The sequence below is a fragment of the Salvelinus sp. IW2-2015 genome, linkage group LG15 (genome assembly GCF_002910315.2).
Source record: "Salvelinus sp. IW2-2015 linkage group LG15, ASM291031v2, whole genome shotgun sequence".
NCBI lineage: Eukaryota > Metazoa > Chordata > Actinopteri > Salmoniformes > Salmonidae > Salvelinus > Salvelinus sp. IW2-2015.
In genome coordinates, this window is record NC_036855.1 from 66,018,374 (window position 1) to 66,039,026 (window position 20,653).

The 20,653-nt window shown below is 43.2% G+C and overlaps 1 protein-coding gene across 1 annotated transcript in view; it reads right to left on the bottom strand.

Annotated features, from left to right (window-relative positions):
• LOC111973858 (transcription initiation factor TFIID subunit 4-like) overlaps positions 1–20,653 on the bottom strand; it is a 747,250-nt gene that overhangs the window by 690,691 nt on the left and 35,906 nt on the right. The window contains exons 8-12 of the mRNA XM_070447334.1: positions 20,339–20,453; positions 14,706–14,875; positions 11,706–11,836; positions 10,570–10,695; positions 7,529–7,585 (exon numbers count right to left, since the gene is read on the bottom strand). Coding sequence (XP_070303435.1) covers positions 7,529–7,585; positions 10,570–10,695; positions 11,706–11,836; positions 14,706–14,875; positions 20,339–20,453 — 599 coding nt within the window. The remainder of the gene's footprint in view (positions 1–7,528; positions 7,586–10,569; positions 10,696–11,705; positions 11,837–14,705; positions 14,876–20,338; positions 20,454–20,653) is intronic.

The window sequence follows — 20,653 nt, forward strand, 5'->3', positions numbered from 1 at the left end:
GGAACACCAAAGGTATTTTTAAAAGCCTGGTGATTTTTTTCTTTATAATATGTCTCGAGGAGAAAAAAAAAAGGGAAAAAAACAGAGAAGTTGAAACTCCAGACAACAAAGCAACAAATAAAACAAAAAATAGTGCTAGTGTGGACTATTTAGTAGGCTGTGCATATTGAGGAGTTAATCAAAAGAGATCTTCATTCTGAAATAATTAAATGAACAATTAAATAGCCCCGCTTTGATCTTTCAAACAACACTGATGAAACACTTCAACAATGGGAAATATTTGAGAAGACSTGTGGATATCTGATATTTGCATGTATCTACATACACATTTGTAATAACCACTAAGAGGTTAGAGGTACTTAACCTCACTGTTTTTCCTGTAGTAGAACACAATCTTCCATGTACAGAGACTCTCAAAGAGCATATTTTAAAAGCCAAACGTAAAAGTTRAATGAAAGGGAGAGATTTACTGCCATGTTTTGGTCCTTACAGTATATCACCAAATGTCAGCGCTTTGTTAACTAGCCCAAACTGGCTTCATAATCATAGTGATTATTCTGACAGGCTTTAGCCCTGAGCATGCCTAACAGCGAGCACTCTACAATGGGTACGATGACGGGTTCTGTGGGGCCAAACGATGAGAGGCCGTGAACCACAGATACAACAGACACAAAAGTAGTAATAAATGCATGGCACTGTAGCCTTGTCCTCTGACACCTCTGACAATAGAGGAGAAATAGCACTGCATGACGGGGCCTGTTGCACAAGCGCCTTTACAGGCTAAATGTGACCTGGTCATCTGTGGGGGATGCTGGGGAAATCATGTCTTAGAGCCAATGATGTCTTGGTTGATGCACATTGGTGATGCACATTGGTTACATTGGTTACATTGGTTACATCCACAGGTTATAATTAAAATAAGTTGGCTAAATCTACAATATCTCTTGATGGAGGTGGGAAGAGAAAAATGTAAAAATGTTGACCAGTGTTTCTATGTCATGTTGATGCTACTGACTCCAAGTCAATCCAGTAATACACTATGTGGATGTATGTAGATGTTTATGCATCTGGCTAGGACATACTGTACATATAACGCCTCTTGCTTTTAATTGGTGCCATACAAGGTTGAGAGTTGAGCGAGGGCAGAATTCATTGCTGCGTGGTTCAAGACATTTCATGATCAATCCTGGTGTGCAAACGAGGCAAGAAAAAACTCCCTCTGAACGCCTGAGGAGGAAAAATATTTGAGGAAAATTATTCTAACAAAAAGCTGAGYGATTCCCATTGGACAGCTCTCAGTTTCACACGGGTCTGGAATCACTCTGAGGTAAAGTGGAGCAACGCTGCAAGGACACAGATCCGACTGGCTGGATGAGAAGAGAGAGGAAGGGAAGACAGGGGCTCCCACATCTCACCACCCGCACCCCAACACCCCCTCAGCCCCCCTCTGGCCTGGAACCGGCCCTGCTCGTGATGCTGATATGGGGGTGTCATTCAGAGCAACCAAGAGCTGTCTTAACAACAGTCTCACTGACAGTCTTTATAGTCAAAGACATAAACTGTATAGTGATATGCCTCTAAATAGTCTGGCTATGTTCAATTCTTGTGGAGGATCATCTTTATGTAAAACTCCAGTCTTGGATAGCAGCTGGGCGTGCAGGCTTTCATTCCAGCCCTGCAGTAACACACCTGCTTAGCTAATCATGTCCAGACTGAAGACCATGATTAGTTGATTATTTAAATCAGGTGTGTTTGAGGAAGGAACAAAAGACAMGCTTCTGTGTCCAACTGTCCATCCCCTGATATTCCTCTGCATCAACATGTCACCTGATGATGCCAAAGTTCACCTCTTTCAATTCCTATTTTGCCAGGAAGTTTATCATAGGTGTATCAAGCTGTGATAAGTCTGTAACCCATTTTACAACTATTTCAATTATCTATATGTTTCTTTTAGTGGGAAACCTGACGCAAAAAGCTTTGCACTCAGCCTTGGCATTGCATGTGGCGTATAAAATATAATTGGGCTTTTCCAATAACACATTTACCATCAATTATTTATGGTTTTCGACAAATTAGATTCTGAAGCCATGGCCCGAAACATCAATGACCTGCATTTCTTAGCTGGTTTGATCGAGAATGAAATTAGGAGGATAAGGGCCATCATCAAAATAAAAGCCTTACAAAGGCAACCAATTCTAGGGAAACCATTTATCCCAATCAGCTGACAGACGTTTGACCGACTCCTCCCAACCAATCATAGGCTAAAAGCCAGAACCATCCCACTGGGAACAAACTGGTTGAATCAACGTTATTTGTCAACATATTGTGACGTGGAATCTARGTGGAAAATAAAAATACATTGAATTTGAAAAAAGTAATCAACTCTTATTTTGAGGGTAAAATTTCAACCACAGGATTATGTTATCATGGTAACCAAATTGCAACATAGACAAACCTTGTATAAAATATGTTGAATTTGCACCTTTAAAACTACGTCAGATCTTCAACGTTATATCCACTTTCAGACAAAAAACTATAGGCTGGGCAGCACTTCCTACAAGAGAATTGATCTATCTACAGGTACCCTTTGGTCTCCCATCCAGGGTTTTAACTGAGCCCAGCCCTGATAAACTTTGATATTTGTCACTGACTATTACGAATGTGATATCATGAGAACGATTGTCGAGGGATCTCCACTTAAAAACAAAATAGATTCACTGTTGCTATTGAAGTCATTCCAAAGGGAAGGTTTAACAGAGCAAAATAAATGTGACCAAATCAGTTAAAGAATAGGACTAAATCAAATCAAACTTTATTTAAAGTGCATTTAAAGTTTGATTTGATTTAGTCCTTTTCTTTCACTTAGATTTTTGGTTGAGATGGAGARGTYAATCCAACATATSAATTATTKATTTGTAGACAAACTGGAATTAAAGCCAGACTACATCAGCGGCACAGAGAAGAAACMATCCAAGCAGAAGATAAATCTCCTTCAAATGTTAWWATTTGGTTGCACTGACAAGCAAAAACATTTCAATATCACTTCTGAAATGCAATACATTTAGCCTATTAACTTGTTGACAAGTTAACAAATGATACAGTATGTTGATATCACGTCTCCAACTCAACCAAAAATACAAGTTAAAGAATGGGATTAAGCCGGTGGTTCAGATGAAACTATCCAAGCAGTAGATACATCTCCTTCAAATGTTGATGTTGTTTGCGTTGTCAACCAACCACAATTCAAAATTACTGTTGTAATACATTAAATAGCCTAAATATAATTAAATATCTTACAAGCTAATGTAACATTAAACCTTAAAATGAGTAACACATCCATGGCCTCATTTTCAGGTTACTGTAAGTAAAAATGACTTCTTATGTATTCATAAAAAGAATGCATAGGTCGTTGCAGGTTTGTGGAGATTTTTACAATTGCTGTAATAATCTCGAACAGCATTAATCACTTGCGCCATATATTTTTTATGTAATTTCAACTGTAGCCCAGGTTGTTTGGTTCTGCAATTAGATGAAGCACAGTGATAACACATTAATCGGTTGTATTAATACAAAAACAAAATATCTGACATTGTATTCCCTTTTAAACTTAGTTGTGCTTTTAAATGGTTGAGTGATATACTGTACATTTGGGCGACAACTAAAAATAAGACATTGTTTTTCTATTGGAATTTGGTTGTGCTTTTAGATGTTTGAAAGCAGAGTGATAACACATTGGTAATTCAACTAACCTTTGGCTGTCTTTTTGACTGGGTGAATATAGGTTGTAATCTCATTGATCAACGTCTCAACCAAATATTACCAAGTTATCCACGTTGAAATGACGTGATGTGCCCAATGGGATGTGAGGTCCTGGGGATGATGAGTTTAGACCAGAGAGAGTCTTCCTCTCTCCTCTCCCTGCCTCCAGACGGAGTTCTGATGATGAATCTATGGCCGCAGTGTGTCTGTGTGTCTGACACTGTGATGTATGTAGGTCTGGTCCACTCCCCCCCCACCCCTCTCTCAGTGCTGAGAGGACCTGATGATMAGGCACTGCCTCYCCTCCTGCCTCAGTGGGATTTCAGACAGAGCACACAGACCAGACCAAAAAAGAAAAAAATGAGGAATACTCGTTTTGGCCATTGATTTTCACTGGGGGCATTTCTAAAATAGCCCATCTGACCTTTTGGGCGAATGTTTCTGAATGGAGGAAACAGGGGCGCTACACACGTTTGGCCTTATGCCTTTTGCTATCTGCCTGGGCGGTACTGAAGGCTGACGGGGAAGGGGGATGGATTAGGTTGAGGTGGAAACTGGAGAGGTCTGATAGAGGCCACATGGGGCCAAGGCTGCCATCACACTACCAGAGTATGTGTCTCTATCATACACATGCTATCATCCCACTCTACTTTAATTCACCTGTAAGCGCCTCAATAAAGTTCCCCAACAACACCTCACTGTTCCCTCCCAATATACCACACCTGCCTTTACAAACAAATCAGGCGCCAACTCAATTTCAACACACATTTCTTGTAACAAGTATATAACACTGTCATAGAAAATTATTTTTGGAGAGAGGGGTGGCAGGATTGTCCACCCGTCCGTCCGTTGCCTGGAAGAGCAGCTCAGCCTCATTATCCTGATGACATCTGTGTAGATGTGCTGAATGAGGAGCCGCCACCGCCAGACTCCCTCCGCGGTAACCGTGGTGACACAAACAGCTAGCTCTGTCCCCTTGAGCCAGTCAGGTGATGAAAACCAGAGAGGCACGGGACTGAGAAACGACGGCCATTAAGCAAAAAAAGAGAGAAGGGGGGACGAAAAAACGTAGAAAAAAAACTCCCCCTGTAGTGGTGTCATCCCTGACTGTCGCACTTAACATTACATAAAGTAACAATTTCACCCCCCAACCCCCCTCCCTCTGCTCCTTCTGAAATTCTAAAATGAAAATGAGAATGTGCGCGTGCCGCGTTTCTTTCTCAGGAGATAATCTGGCCCCATCCAGATGATGAGCGGCCTGCCACTTAACGGGGAGGAGATCCACTTTGATCACACCGCCCCGSGGCGAACCTATCGCAGCASAGCCTATTACACTGCCTCATTTGCATATGCAGCTAGGGCTTATGGGGAGGCTGAGATCTAGTCTCAAGGTTCTAAACGAATGAACAGAGCCAAGGAAAAGCACCACTTCACCTCACACTGGTGTGGTGGTAGTGTAAGATCTCTTTACAGAGAGCAGAGTGGAGGAGAGAAGATCCCCATTCTAATGTCCATAGCATACCATTTGGAATGCATGTCCAATACATTGCTTCATACTAAGTGGTACACTAGTATGGACATAGAATTGAAATGGGGCTAAGCAGCTCTATGTTGCTAGATATCTACCATGGTCTACAGTGCCTTCAGAAAGTATTCACACTCCTTAACTTTTTCCACGTTCTGTTGTGTTACATCGTAAATTTAAAATGTATTAAATTGAGATTTATTTGGTCACTGGCCTACCCACGATAGCCCATAATGTGAAAGTGTAATTATGTTTTTAGAATATAATTTTTTACAAATGAAAAGCTAAGTCAATAAGTATTCAACCCCTTCGTTATGGTAAGCCTAAATAAGTTCAGGAGTAAAAATTGCATACAATAATACTGTTTAACATGATTTTGGAATGACTACCTCATCTCTGTAACCCACACTTACAATTATCTGTAAGATCACTCAGTCAAGCAGTGCATTTCAAACACAGATTAAACCACAAAGACCAATGAGAGGAAGGAAACCGATCAGCGATTTCACCATGAGGCGAACGGTGACTTTAAAACAGTTACAGAGTTTAATGGTTGTGATAGGAGAAAACTGAGGATGGATCAACAACATTGTAGTTACTCCTAAATACCTACCTAATTTACAGAGTGAAAAGAAGGAAGCCTGTACAGAATAAAAATATTCCAAAACATGCATCCTGTTTGCAACAAGGCACTAAAGTAATACCGCAAAAAATGTGGCAAGGCAATTAAAAATGCAAAATGTTATGTTTGCTGAAAATCCAATACAACACATTACTGACTAACACTCTCCATATTTTCAAGCATTGTGGTGGCTGCATCATGTTATGGGTATGCTTGTAATTGCTAAGGACTTGTGAGTTTTACAGGATAAAAAATAAATGAAATGGAGCTAAGCACAGGCAAAATCCTAGAGGAAACCTGGTTCAGTCTGCTTTCCACCAGACACTGGGAGATGAATTCACCTTTCAGCAGGACAATAACGTAAAACACAAGGCCAAATCTACTCTGGAGTTGCTTACCAAGAAGACAGTGAATGAGAGGCCGAGTTAAACGTTTGACTTAAATCTACTTGAAAATCTATGGCAAGACCTGAAAATGGTTCTCTAGCAATGATCAATAACCAATTTGACAGAGCTTTGAGAATTTTGAAAAGAATAATGGGAAAATGTTGCGCAATCCAGGTGTGGAAAGCTCTTAGAGACTTACTCAGAAAGACTCACAGCTGTAATCTCTGTCAGGTGCTTCTACAAAATATTGAGTCATGGGTGAGAATACTTATGTAAATTAGATATTTCTGTATTTAAATTTCAATACATTTGAAAATAATTCTAAAAACCCGTTTTCACTTCGTCATTATTGGGTATTGTGTGCAGATGGATGAGAAAAACATTATATTTAATCCATTTTGAATTCAGGCTGTAACAACAAAATGTGGAATAAGTCAAGGGGTATGAATACTTTCTGAAGACACTGTAGCTGTACAGAGTGTTTATGCTCTTACTCTTCCTTTCAATAATCACAAGTCATTTTTTGCTCTTCCGGTTTCAACATACTACATCAGGTGTCGATTAACATGAACACATACCAACTTCAGCGTAGCCAAACTATTTCACGAAATTAACAAACCGCAAAGAAGAAGAGTGGTCTACTTTTTGGGATCCACATGATCCCCATATAGAAATGTCTATTTGTTTAGAAAATTGGGAGACTAAAACAACTCAATTTAACAAATAAGCACATTCGCTTCCTACTTTATTTCTGATATTTCCCATTTGTGCGCCTACAGTGCCAAAGCCATTTCAATGTTTTAAACTAAAATGTATACATAACTGTGACAGTAAACATTTTTCGATCAGCCTTTACATTGCAAATGGCTCTACGGAAAGTGCTATGGTGAATATTAAACCGGTACTCACAACACTGATATGCTCACCCAATCTATCTCTTTGAAAGAGCCATGCACAATGAACAGCAGTCTCCAAAATGTTATCGGGAGCCAGAAAAGAGAGATGGAGAGAGAGAAAGAGAGAGAGAAAAGAGAAGGAGGATCTCTTTGGTGTGGTGTCTCTGTTCTATAGAAACCACTTTTCCAAACGAGGCGGACATCAATCAGCACAAATAATTCCTACAACTTTTTAAGTCAGACCTTTAAATGGCATTACATATGTAGCGAGGCATGAAAAATGTATATGTTGAAGTCTTGGGAAAATGTCAAGGGTAATGATCTCCAGCACAGCGCTTACCTCCTTAGCTTTTTGTTTCAGCCGAGCCTGCTCTGGGTCCTCTTGCCTGGAGCGACTCTGCAGAGTTAAAAGGGGGGGGACACACAGGTTAACAGCTGGTTTAAGGACCCCCTCATCTGTTGCAGCCAGCACAAAAATAGTACAAAATGGGAACAGGATACAAGGTGTCAAGGACATCGTATTTGGATTCATAGAAGTGCAATTGAGCGCCCGAGGCCAGTGCCCTTTAAACCTGCGCCAAATCCCGCCGTAAATAAGCTGCTGGAGGGAAATTCTAATCAAAGGAGGTTATTAAAAATTCTGCGCGAGCCAGCAGAGCACACAGGGCCGGGAGAATGTGCTCAAACTCAGAAAGTCATAGGCATTGGCACTCTGTCTGTCTGTCCCTCTTTTGTTCCAGTGCCATTGCTGTGTGTTGTGTGTGTGTGTGTGTGTGTGTGTGTGTGTGTGTGTGTGTGTGTGTGTGTGTGTGTGTGTGTGTGTGTGTGTGTGTGTGTGTGTGTGTGTGTGTGTGTGTGTGTGTGTGTGTGTAGTGTGTGAGAGTGTGAGTGTGTGTGTGTGTATGCGGATCTCTCTAGAGTCAGGACCAGAGTACACAGTACTGGAGCGCCACTGTAATTAGTCAGTGAGAGCTGAGCTGCCTGTGCAGCTTGTACCTGTCTGTGTGAGCTGTTAACCACAGGGCTTCCAATTAACCATACAGGGACTCTTCTAAAAGCTCACTGTTAGTGGCACCCTGCCAGATCACCACACTATCACAGTACTAGCCTACTGTAGCTATCAGAGACGCAGTGTACTTCTTCTATGAGTCTATGAAAGAAAGATAGATACACTGTTGAATGCTCCCACAGTTTTATTGTACAACGTTTCGACCCGTAGCTCTTCGTCTATGCTATGGTAATACASGCAGCTAACAGTGCTGCCCCCTGCCATAGCAATTAGAATAATTCTATAAAAAAATCTACTTCATGTTTCACTAGCATAAATTCATTTAGCTTGAATGAAGGTTAGGGATATGACTAGTAATYGTCCAATGTGTCTTTAACATAGCCTAACCTCTCTAAGAGCATGGTCATCCCGGTGGTGTTAAAGACTACTTCATTAATATCTCTGAACGTGATGCTCCTCCTGATGTTTCTTTTTTCTACTATAAGCAATCAAATGCTATTTGCCTTCAGTGGTGCTGGAAAGCAAGAGTCTAGCTACCCGTTCCCTGGCTCCCTCCCTCCCTCCATCCCTCCTTCCCTCACTACCTCATGAACAGATCCAGTCGTCTTGCCCTGCTCCTTGCTAATTGGCTTTAAATATATCAGGCGGTTCACGTACTGGTCGGTYTCTCAACTAAAACGACTGCATTTGCCCTCCAGTCGGCCGGAGCATCCCTGAAGACCTGAGTCATATTTTAAATGGACGGAGGAGTGTGAGCGGAGGAGGGGATTATTTTTGTAGATTCTTATTTAAGAGGTCAAGTTATAAGGGAGCCCCAGCGTGGAGCCTGGCCATCAGCGGGGAGAAAACAGGGACAAAGATGGACTGTTTACAAAGGGCCATGGTGGTACTGACATGCTTTACATCTCCATAACAGTACAGTGGCTTCCACCCTCACTACTGTTTGAATATACCAGTTAGATACTGAAATATACTGTATGAAGTGTATAATGGAAATCAGATTAATTAATGTGCCACCCTCCTATGACATAATAATGAGCCCAGACAATACATATTGCATATTAGTTATACAGTTATACCAAAGATTTTTTCAGGTGTGATAAACTGATGTTAAGTAAAACTTACTGTCATATACTCCTTCTAAAGACACTTGCAGTTAGGCAATAAGATTGCATCTTTTTTTAAATAACAAAATAAAGCTTGGTGCTTAACAGCTTTGCTGTCAAGGCAGTAGTTTCCTAACTACCAACTATAACAGCGGCAAGGCGGGTCATTGTTCATCAGTCTGACTGTTTCTAATGTCCTGCATGGCAGGCAGGACCAGACCATAACAATGCTGTTAACACAGGGAAGTGGTAATGCAATCAGCTGTGGGACATTGTCTCTGTTGAAAATGTATTAAATGAAGCAAGCTTCTCTCTAATGTCTCACCGTGGGGCATTTCCCTTCAAAACACCTTCTATTGGTGGTGACAGTATTGAACCTTTGCATCATACTGTATGTCTAATGAATTATGTACCTGTCTTATTTGATAGATTGTATGAAGTAAGTGAGAATTTATTCAAGTCATTTCACAATCTTATACAAGTTAAGTGTGTGCAAGAAGTGTTTACACCAGTCTCAACAGCCTGAGTGTGACTGGATGGACACACATGAGTGTGCAGAGACTGCCTAGATGCAATTCATCTGTTCTGAGACTGTAAGGCTCTCTGAGGCTCCCCTGCCCACTACTGTTYAAGCTGGTTCTCCTGAGTACTGAGATGGCTGACACGACACGCTTTTAGCTCTGGGCGTGTCAGCGGGTATGTGAGGAGGATCAGATCAGAGAACTGTATAGAGTTCCACAGTGGTTCCTCTGCTTGTTGTGTTTGGGGACAATGAGAGGACAAAGGAGCCCTAGAGCGAGGGGGTGGGAGAACACACTGAGGTCACTCTACGGAGGGCGCAATCGGTTTCATCTGTTAGCTAGGGCCTGGGCAGGAACAGCGAAGACACCACACTGCCCTAGACACTGACAAGGAACACACACCACACCACCTTACACACTACCTTACACACTACCTTACACACTACCTTACACACCACCTTACACACCACCTTACACACTACCTTACACACTACCTTACACACTACCTTACACACCACCTTACACACAAGTAACACACACAATAGCAACAGAGCTACAGTCCCTACACTGGCCTTCATGGTGTATTAGGTAGGCTTGGAAATGGGGTAACTGAAACTGGTAAGATTTCAGCGTATTGCTAAATTGGGCTAAAGATCAGGATTYAATGTGAAAACACTTCATTGACTGTGTGGTTGTAACTAAAAGGGATATATGCCTTTATAACAAGAAGGCGACTAGGACTTACTTTAGCTGCTTTGAGTAGGATCTCTCTCTCCTGTTCATCCTTCCTCTGCTTCTCTATCCTCTCCAGCTGCTCAAAGAACTTTAGCTGCGACCGCACGTCTGCCGACTGCTCAAACCCCTCCTCATCCTGCAGAGAGACAGAGAGGGGGGAAGAAAGAAAAAGAGAGTGAGTGGAGGAAAAATAACTTAAGATACTAAGATCTCATTTTAACCACAAGTTTGGATAAACATATTACTACAACTTTAGACACCTCGTCTCTCTCAACCACCAGTTTGGATAACTAATCACAACTTTTCTTTGTTTACASGTATCACRGCTTCTCGTTGTGTTAAATATGTTGTTCTYCACTTGYGAGATGGYAAGATGAGACAAGTTRCAGAAGGAAAACAAAGTTTGTGGGTCATCAAAAAGTTAATATGACAATTGTTTATTCCCTGTGTGTGTCTCTGTCTCTCTGTTCTCCCCCAAAACCCTTTATCAGTTTCTCTCACTCTATCTCCCTCTCTGTGGCGATGTGAGGAGCTGGGTGGCAGAGCAGAGCACAGAGTGGAGTGACATCTGAGGGTTTGTCACCACGCGCACGTCTCTCTCATCCTTCCTCCTTTGTTCAGAGCTGAGCCTGCACTCCTCTCCTCCTCCGTAACTCAGTCGAGCCGTGCTCTCTCTTTCAGGCCGCCCGCCCGGRTGGTTTTTTCGCTGATGTCAACAGAGTGGCTTCACAGAGACGAGGAGACTTCACGCATCTAACACGCCTCATTTACAAACCGCAAAAAAGACTAAACAAGACAGGGACAGCTGTAGCCCACCACCCCTCTCCTCTGCCTCACATACACACAGGAAAACAGCTTTCAAAGTTGCTATGTTTTTTGCTTTCTTTTTTTTTTTTTTTTACAAGGAGCAGAGTTGAATTAACTTTATTGTAAACCAATTAAATGTGGTTACATTGCTATATTCAAGGCTAAAAGTTAATGTCACCCATGCTGGTGTGCCAGACAGAGGCCTGCAAAAGATCTATCAGGTATTTTTCAAAGTTTTGAAGAATATGTTTCTGTGGAAACTGCTATGGTGTTTATCACTTAAGTGTAAAAAGCACCCACCTCCTCATAGGTATGTCTGTCTCTGGCACGACTACTTACTTTACCGCCGTCCATCCTGTGCTGTGCGATGGAGGAGACCTTCTCCAGCACAGTGCGGAGTCGGGACTGGGTAGCGTGGGAGATGAAGTTCACAGCCTCCATAGGAACCTCTGACACGCCAAACTTCTTAGCTTAGGGTCACAGACAGACAGAAGGACTCCAACATTAATACACGCTGATCTRCCCAAATCCCAGTCTGAAAAGGCTTTTCATACTACTGAACCAAGCTGAGCCGAACCAAACCAAGCTGTAATGAGCTGGCCTGGTTCCACATCCACCATAGTTGTTGGAACCATGKTAAAAAGGACAAAGCAAAACATTTGAGCRAGCACAGTTTGGTTTAGGTCAGGACGATAGTGTGAAAAAGGTATTAGTTTAATAATGATAAAGCTCTGTCTAGACGTTTCACAGTTCTAGTGCCATGTTGAGAATAGTATCCAAGTATGAATTGCCAAGCTCTTACTCTGCAGTCTTTCATGTGTGTAGCTGTAAACAACATTGGCCAACCTTAACTTTAAAGGATCATTTCGACTAGTTTRCTGGCAGTAAACAGTTTGTGAAGTCATAATTCAGAGGACAGAGTTTAGGAGGTTAGGATCTGTMTTTCTTCCTTTTTAATATTCCATTAACAGAATGTTCTCTCTGGTACACTTTTAAGTAAACCACACCAATTATTTAAATCAGCCGTACTGTACACACATCTTTTCCCGGTCTAACATCTCGAAAGGATCGAGATCCGTATAAGCCTGATAATTAGTGTGAAAATTCAAAAACATTTTCTCTGGGTCATAAGCGATGTCAAAAGGTAAAATACTAAAGGCTTCCACTCTCCTACAAACTGAGATCTTCAAGGCACCGAGACAAAGAAAGCCAAGTTCTCTATGAAATAAATACCTTCCTCAATGTACAATGTAGTCCACACCAGCACCTGGCTTAGGACTATAGGAGAGTATAAACAGCATTGAATTGCTTTAGTGTTAGTTTCCAACCACCTTAACAGGCTTTATTTTGTACTGTTTTTACTGGTAATCTCATCTGCCCTTAAATAGAGAAAAGTGAACTTTCTGCACTGAACACGAGTGAGTCTCTTTGGAGTTGAGTACTTCTGTATGTGTCTCTGCAGAATTGGACCTCTGAGGTACCAGTGCACATTTACWTTGAGAGGCTATTCTAGAGAACTCCAGCTGTGCATATGTTCTAGGCCCTGGGAGTCAGGAGGGAGTTGCTGCTTGCAGTTTCACAAATGAAACTGGCCCATGGCTCAAGGACAAGCCTGAGGAACGATGGAGAGGGGAGGAGAGAAGAGAGATAGAAAGAGAGAAGGGGGTGAGAGGAGAGAGAGATATGGGAAGAGATAGAAAGAGAAAAAAGGAGAAAGAAAGAAACGGGGAGAGAGAAACAAGCTCCTGGACATTCTGAAAGACACAGGGTTCCCTGGTCCTCACCGGGTCTGAATTGACCCTGCTCCACTGTACATCTCCCTGTCCAGTGTTGGCAGCAGAGAGCAGAGAGGGCAGCATGAAGCAGAGGGGTGAGTCAGGGCTGTGTACCACTGTGTGAGGAGGACCACATCCCCACTAGCCTCTGATTGAGCAGAGTTGGCAGGCTGGGGAGCCTCCCTTGGTTCTGCTGCCAGCTGAGAGTTCTCCACAGCCCATCACTGACACAACAAAGCRGCCCAAGTGCCACTMCCCCAGCAGGGGGCACCATGGCCTCCCACCCACCCGGCCCCCGCACAGCACCAAGCCCCCAGAGCAAGATTTACATTTTTAACCCCCTCCTCCCCAAGGCGACGGGATAACAACCTCACCAATGTACCGTCTAACAGCACATGACCTCTGGGCCTCATTGTCACCGTCACCGTGGATACTTAATTGAGGTAAAACAAGAAGAAACGTCTTAGTGCTAAAACTCCCTGTTGTGTTTGAATTCTATTCTACTGTGTGATTTTTAATGTAATGTGTATTCAAGACTTAGTTGTTTATGGTAATATTATTGAATTGCACTTTCACACATTAGGCTTAGACATTTCCGACACAGTGCAAAAAGGCCTGAAGTGTAACAAAGTGCCATTTACCAGTACCACCATTGAATGTGCCTAACGAGAGGCCAATACATTGTAGATACTAGTCTATCACATGGTAAACCCTCACATGAATTCTAATATGAACAGAGACTGATTCCACTGGTCCGTGAATCATCTCATATTCGCAAATAGAACAGTATCTGAATGTGGAGCTCCAATCAAAAAACAGAAGAACAAAATCAAGTCTTGTAACTCTCTTCCTTCAGTCTACAGGACAATCTGACAAGCAGCCTTCAAAATACAGCTCTATAAAGTATTTATGTCAGGGCCTGGGGTCTAGTAAGTTCAGACAGACACTGAAGAATTCATTAAAGGAGGTGAAAGAACTGTTAAGTGCATCAAGTTTAAAARGAGGGAGGCCAGAAAGGAGCGTCTGCTCGGGCCTGGCCTGCAACATCCCATCAGGGGAAGTAAATCAAACTGTCTGTCTTTAGTGATGACACTACAGATGCAGAAACAACAAGGAGAATACAAGAAAACACAAAGCTAACAGATAGATTTCATCACACACACAGACAGGGGTCTGGCCTATATTTTCTAAACCAACACACGTTTGAAGGAACATGATTCTGTTTGGTACACATGTTCATGAATAAATTCAAGATAAATCTGAAGATWATAATCACTATGATGAAAATGAAGATCAGCATCATCGGCAACACTTGATGATTATGGAATGATTATTATGGACCTGGAGATAATACTAACCGTGAAGACAACGATACTGTACATGATTCCACCTCAATTCTCTATGATTTAATGACTTTAAAGACTTACTGTGTATGCAACTTCTATTGTTCWATTGCTGTGAACAAGGCCTCATTATCATACACTATATGGGTAGTCTTTAGAGGTTTCTCTAGTGAGGGTGTCATCATGTACTATAACGTACTGTAGTAGTGTACTGTCCGTACCTGTCTCCAGGATGCGTCTGTGTAACAGGCCCGGGTGAAGGAAGGCCTCATCTTTACAGGAGCGGATGTGTGTTCCCACCAGCTCAGAGTTGGTGGCCAGGATACGAGCGCTCTCTTCATTCAGGTTCACCCCCGCCATGGACGCCACATCGTTAATGTCATCATCATCCCTGGAAACAAATAGATGGAGGATTCATTTTTTAAGGGCTCTACAAATGTAGTTTGTTTTTGCAAACTTGTAGTGTATTTGAGTTTTAAAAATAAATCTAAAGTTGTAATTTCCACTTAGAAATGTCAGACTTGTTTTGCCCTCATGAAAAATGTATCAACCACTACAAAAATGGCAATGAATTATAATCAACATAATAATTCAAATGTCCTGTTGCTGCAGGACTATTTTCCTGCTGTAGCAAACTGGCTCAAATTAAGATCCTACATKTGTACATTAGCTCTTACAACAATGTCTGTATAAAACAATATTGTATGTGTCCCTTTTACAGTATTAGTTTACATGTCCCTATAGACAATTACAGAGCTGTTCCTGTGGAAAACTGACAGATTTTCTCATGTCATTCAAGGTGCAATCGTACAGGGAATGTAGTGTATGCACTTGGTAATGTCATGATTCAGAGGTGTATAAGCTGCTCATAAAATACACTATTTTAATAGGTTTTATTCCATCCAGAGTCCATTTGAGTCAGCATATAGTAGGATTGACAACGTTTGGATGGCGGGGAGCTGGGTAAGGATGCACAGGAGGATTGGAACTGCTGTGTGATGAATCTGGCAATATACTAATATCAACAAACACTGTATACAGACCACTCTGCTGAGAACAGCAATATCATCCAGTACTAGTCCAGTGGAAATATCCACCACCATTTTGATTCACAACACGAGCTGGCTTCTCAATACATTGTTCATTTTCTTACATTTGAGCTTTTTTAGAATTCATACATAGGTTTGGATCAGTAAAATGTATTAGATATKGTATTTGAGGTAAACAGTAACAAGGGGATAAAGGACCAGGAAGACCCATTGAGGTCAAGGTCCTCCCCAAGGATGACCATCATTAAAAGAATGGAGTGTCTGACCCAAACAGTTCACCTTTAATTGTAGGTTTTGGGTGAATCTGACATTGACAGTCACCAGGCCTAAATCCTCTTTCCAGTCTCTATGAGTGAGTACCCTAACAGGGGAACGAGTGCTGTGGTAACCTGGTTGTGGCTGGCAATGCCCTGTGCTCATCATCCATGGAAACACTGCCTCCCTCCCTCGCTCACTGGGCTGGAGGAACCACTGAGTGGCGGTGACAGAGGGCACAGAGAACCACAGAACACACACAGGGCAGCCGCTCACTGCCTCCRTCGCCCGTTCCTTCGCCTCCCCTCTAAAGTTATTGGCGTTCGCACCGCCAGCAGCCGCTGGTTCCGACCGTCAGAAGTTACGTGTTGCGGGGGCCACGCACGTTGATGCTGCCTTGTTCTCTAGTCTCTGCCCGCAGCGGGCGGGCGTCCATGTGTGGGAACACATCGCCATCGTCAGCGGCAGGCATTGCACCCCGCTGATGTCTTCCTGTTCCTCTGTAAGGCCACGAGCACCTATATGAGTCCTGACATCCCGGCAGGAGGTTGACAAAGACGATTAGAGCTCCTTCCTGCACCAAGAGATCTCACTAGACCCTCTACTCACCCTGCCAGTCCCAGTCCTACTCTCTCTGAGTCTAATAATGAACCTCCATGTAGAATCTACCCAACAACACTCTCATGATACAGGAGATGTTACACTATGTTATTATTATATATCTCCCCTCCTACTGTAGGCTATACACCTTCAACTTCACGACCGTCATCTTCATCAACACCCAACACCCTGGAATCCTAACCTCATCATCCATTAAATAAATAAACCATCATATGTAATGATGAATAACACATAAAGTTACACAACACAGCTAGTGGACATGGACATGCTATGTTGCTATGCAAATAACTCCCTTATTCCTGTTTCRTAATAGCACAGCTAGATGTCTCCTGTGTTTGGGGAGGCTGCAACCAAATGGAAATGCAAGACATGGCTGACATTATAAGGAGGGAATTAGATATGAAACACACAACAACAACAAAAAGACTCCTGAACGAATGTACAGTACCTTCTCCTCTCACTAATAAAGGTGAGATGTAATTAGGTTCCACTYTGGAGGAAAAGACACCTCTCAATGATTGGTTTGGCTTTGCTGCGGGACATGACACCCAGAGCAACATGAATACATATGCATGCATTTTCCATATCAAACCTGGATGGGAGAGAGGGCACGCCATAGATGGGGAGTTGGATTGCTCTGCCATTTAGAAGGAGCATGTGTATGTGTGGAATGGGGGCATCCAGTCAGGGACCAGGATCCAGGGCCAGACAGGGATCGTCTCTGATACCTCCCCCCAGAGAGTGCCCCCTGTGCCACGGTAGGGGTCGTCCACCGAGCCATCTGAGTGACTAACACCCCTGAGACCCCTCCATGTAGCTAGTCATACCTCACAGTGAGTGAGACACACACACACAGTCACACACACAGTCACACACACAGGCTCAGCCCACAGCAGCTTCCTTAGTTCCTCAATGTGCACTACAGCCTGTCGCTTTAGACAACGCTGACTGCTGCCAATATGTATCAAAGCCAGTGTACTGCAGTTTAAACACGTTCCCTCTCTGTGTGTCCGGCCTGGTCTGGACGTGAATGAGTTGGACGGGGGCCGGGGTAGAGGGACGTATGCCCCAGACCAGACATACAGTGGAGGGGCAGGAGGATTTGGGGGAATGATGGTGAGCTCACCGCTGGAATTTTAACCTTTATTTAACTAGGCAAGTCAGTTAAGAACAAATTCTTATTTTCAATGACTGCCTACCGGGGAACAGTGGGTTAACTGCCTTGTTTAGGGGCAGAACAACAGATTTTTACCTTAACAGCTCGGAATTCGATCCAGCAACCTTTCGGTTACTGGCCCAACGCTCTAACCACTAGGCTACCTGCCGCGGCATTGGGCTTAGGGGGCTGACGTCTGAGACGGCTGAGGGCTGAGAACTAGGGGATGAGGGCCGGCTGTGATTAAAGCGGATGTTGGGTGTTTACAGAAAGCATGGAGGGAGAGACCAGCGGCTTCCACTCAGCACTGTAAACCTACACTGTGGCTGCCTGTCTGTCAGTCTGTCAGTGGTCACCACAGCAGAGCACACTGGAACTCACCGGGAACCCCACAGGCCCTGCGGTCTGAACACAAACCAGCACAACACAACACAACGCAACACATCACAACACAGCACAGCACATAACAACATAACGCAACACAACACAACATGGCACTACACAGCACATCCCAACACAGCACAACACAACACAGCACAGCACATAACAACATAACACAACATAACACAACACAGCACTACACAGCACATCCCAACACAGCTCCATCCCAACACAGCACAACGAACACATCACAGCACAGCACATAACAACATAACGCAACCACAAACCACCAGCACTACAAGCACAATCCCAAACACAGCACAAACAAACAGCACATCCCAACACAGCACATCCCAACACAGGCACATAACAACACAGGGACAACGCAACACATCACAGCACACCACACAGCACATAACACAGCATAACACAACAGAGCAAACACAACACAGCACATTCCAACACAGCACATAACAACACAGCACAATGCCAAACAAAATCAAACACATACAGCACAACAGATAAATAAATACATAGGTCAAGGTGGAGACACTAGAGGGGTTATGCCTGGTTGATTCTATTTGGAGCATGTTTGACTGGTTATAAGCTGAATCTCTGAGATCATAGTCTATTCAACCCCTATCCACTTAYCTACTCAACCCTAGCATTATATTCTTCACAAAGGGAAACAATACAAATCTGATGTTACACAAAACACCATCTACATAGCACAACACTGGGCAGTGGAAGGAGGGGGGAGTATTTAAGATCAAACAAAAAATGCCTACAGTACAATCTCAGTATCATCACTATTTTAAGAGGGGGGAGACTCCCACCATCCCTCTCCATTTCTGGCCTATTGCGCACCAATGCRGGGAYGGAGTGGCTGAGAGTGCTCTGAGGTGAGAGGATATACACACGCCACAGGGCTCTGTTCCAACATGCTCTTATGTCCTCAGGAGGGGAACAGTATAGAGGTACATACAGCCCTGCCCTACCAGGGACTACTACACTACACAGCCAGACAACAGGGATTCCTAATCCATGTCAACAAGCAGAGTAGAGGGGCTAGTGCTGGTAAGGATATATGAACCCTATTTGATTGAGCTGACATGAAACTAGTGTGTAGCCTATGTACTATATGGTTAGCCAGTAGAGTGCACTGCTAGGGCAGGGAGGCAATGCGTGGTTTGTGTAAACATGGAGGCAGAAGCAACAGAGGGAAAAGGTTGTCAGCAACAAGCAGCCCTGATAGCTTAATTATGAAGGCCACTATTGGTTTATCAATCAGGGCCCGGGGCGGATACTTTCCCCTCAGGAGGGGAGGCCATTACCATGAACCTGGTGTCCTACTATGGGCTCGGAGCCAGTGGTGTAAAGTAACGAAGTAAAAATACTTTGAAGTACTACTTAAGTATTTTGGGGGGTATCTGTACTTTACTTTTACTCACCTACATTCCTAAATAAAATAATGCACTTTTTACTCCTTTTCCCTGACACCCAAAAGTACACCCAAAAGTACTCGTTACATTTTGAATGCGTAGCAGGAGAGGAAAATGTACATACATACGCACGCACTCACAAACTACGATGTGCGCAATCACGCATACACACACACATAAGCACCTATACTTATAGGTCAGATTGTAAAGATCTTTTTTCATGAAGACGCTTTTTACAGAGATGAAACGAGCTGAAGAACCTGGAGGGAGGGTGGAGGCAACCATAAACATCTATATTAACAGGGGGCAACCATAAACATCTATATTAACAGGGGGCAACCATAAACATCTATATTAACAGGGGGTAACTATAAACATCTATATTAACAGGGGGGAAGTAACCATAACCATCTATATTAACAGGGGGCAACCATAAACATCTATATTAACAGGGGGCAACCATAAACATCTTTATTAACAGGGGGCAACACAAGTGTAGACTACTCTGTGCCATTTTATTCGATAATGACTTGTTCCTGCTTAACTTTTAGTAGTTCATTATCATTCCTACCAAAGAGTTGGAACAAGAATCCAGAGCATTGATGAGAGTATGAATTACTCTGAATGATCTATTGGCTGGGAGAGAGAGAGTGTTGCTATGTGACAGACGAAGAAAAAGGAGCGATAGAGTGAGACAGACAGAAGAGAGAGAGATAGAGAGAGATAAGAGAGAGGAGATAGAGAGAGTCAGGCAGATGACAGGATGAAAACTCATGGCCTTAGCTGAGAGTGTAGCCTGTAGTCATCCAAGTTATCTTGGTGAAATGCTGCCCCCATGTGCTGGCTGTCCAATAACACTCAGTAAGACTCTTTCTCTCTTCTCCTCCCTCTCTCTTTTCCTCCCTACTTCTCTCTACCTGAAGAGGTGCCACAGAACCAGCGTTTTGTACCTGAAAGAACCGCCTCCGGGATCGTTCAGCTTGTTTTTCTGATTTCCAGAGCCCTTAACGGCAAAACCCACAGGACTTTTGCCTGCTTGGAACGTGGCTCCCTTGCTGACAGTGCCTGGGAAACACACACACACACACGCACACACACACACACACACACACACACACACACCACACACACACACACACACACACACACACACACACACACACACACACACACACACACACACACACACACACACACACACACACACACACACACACACACACACACCACACCACACACACACACACAACACACACACACACCAG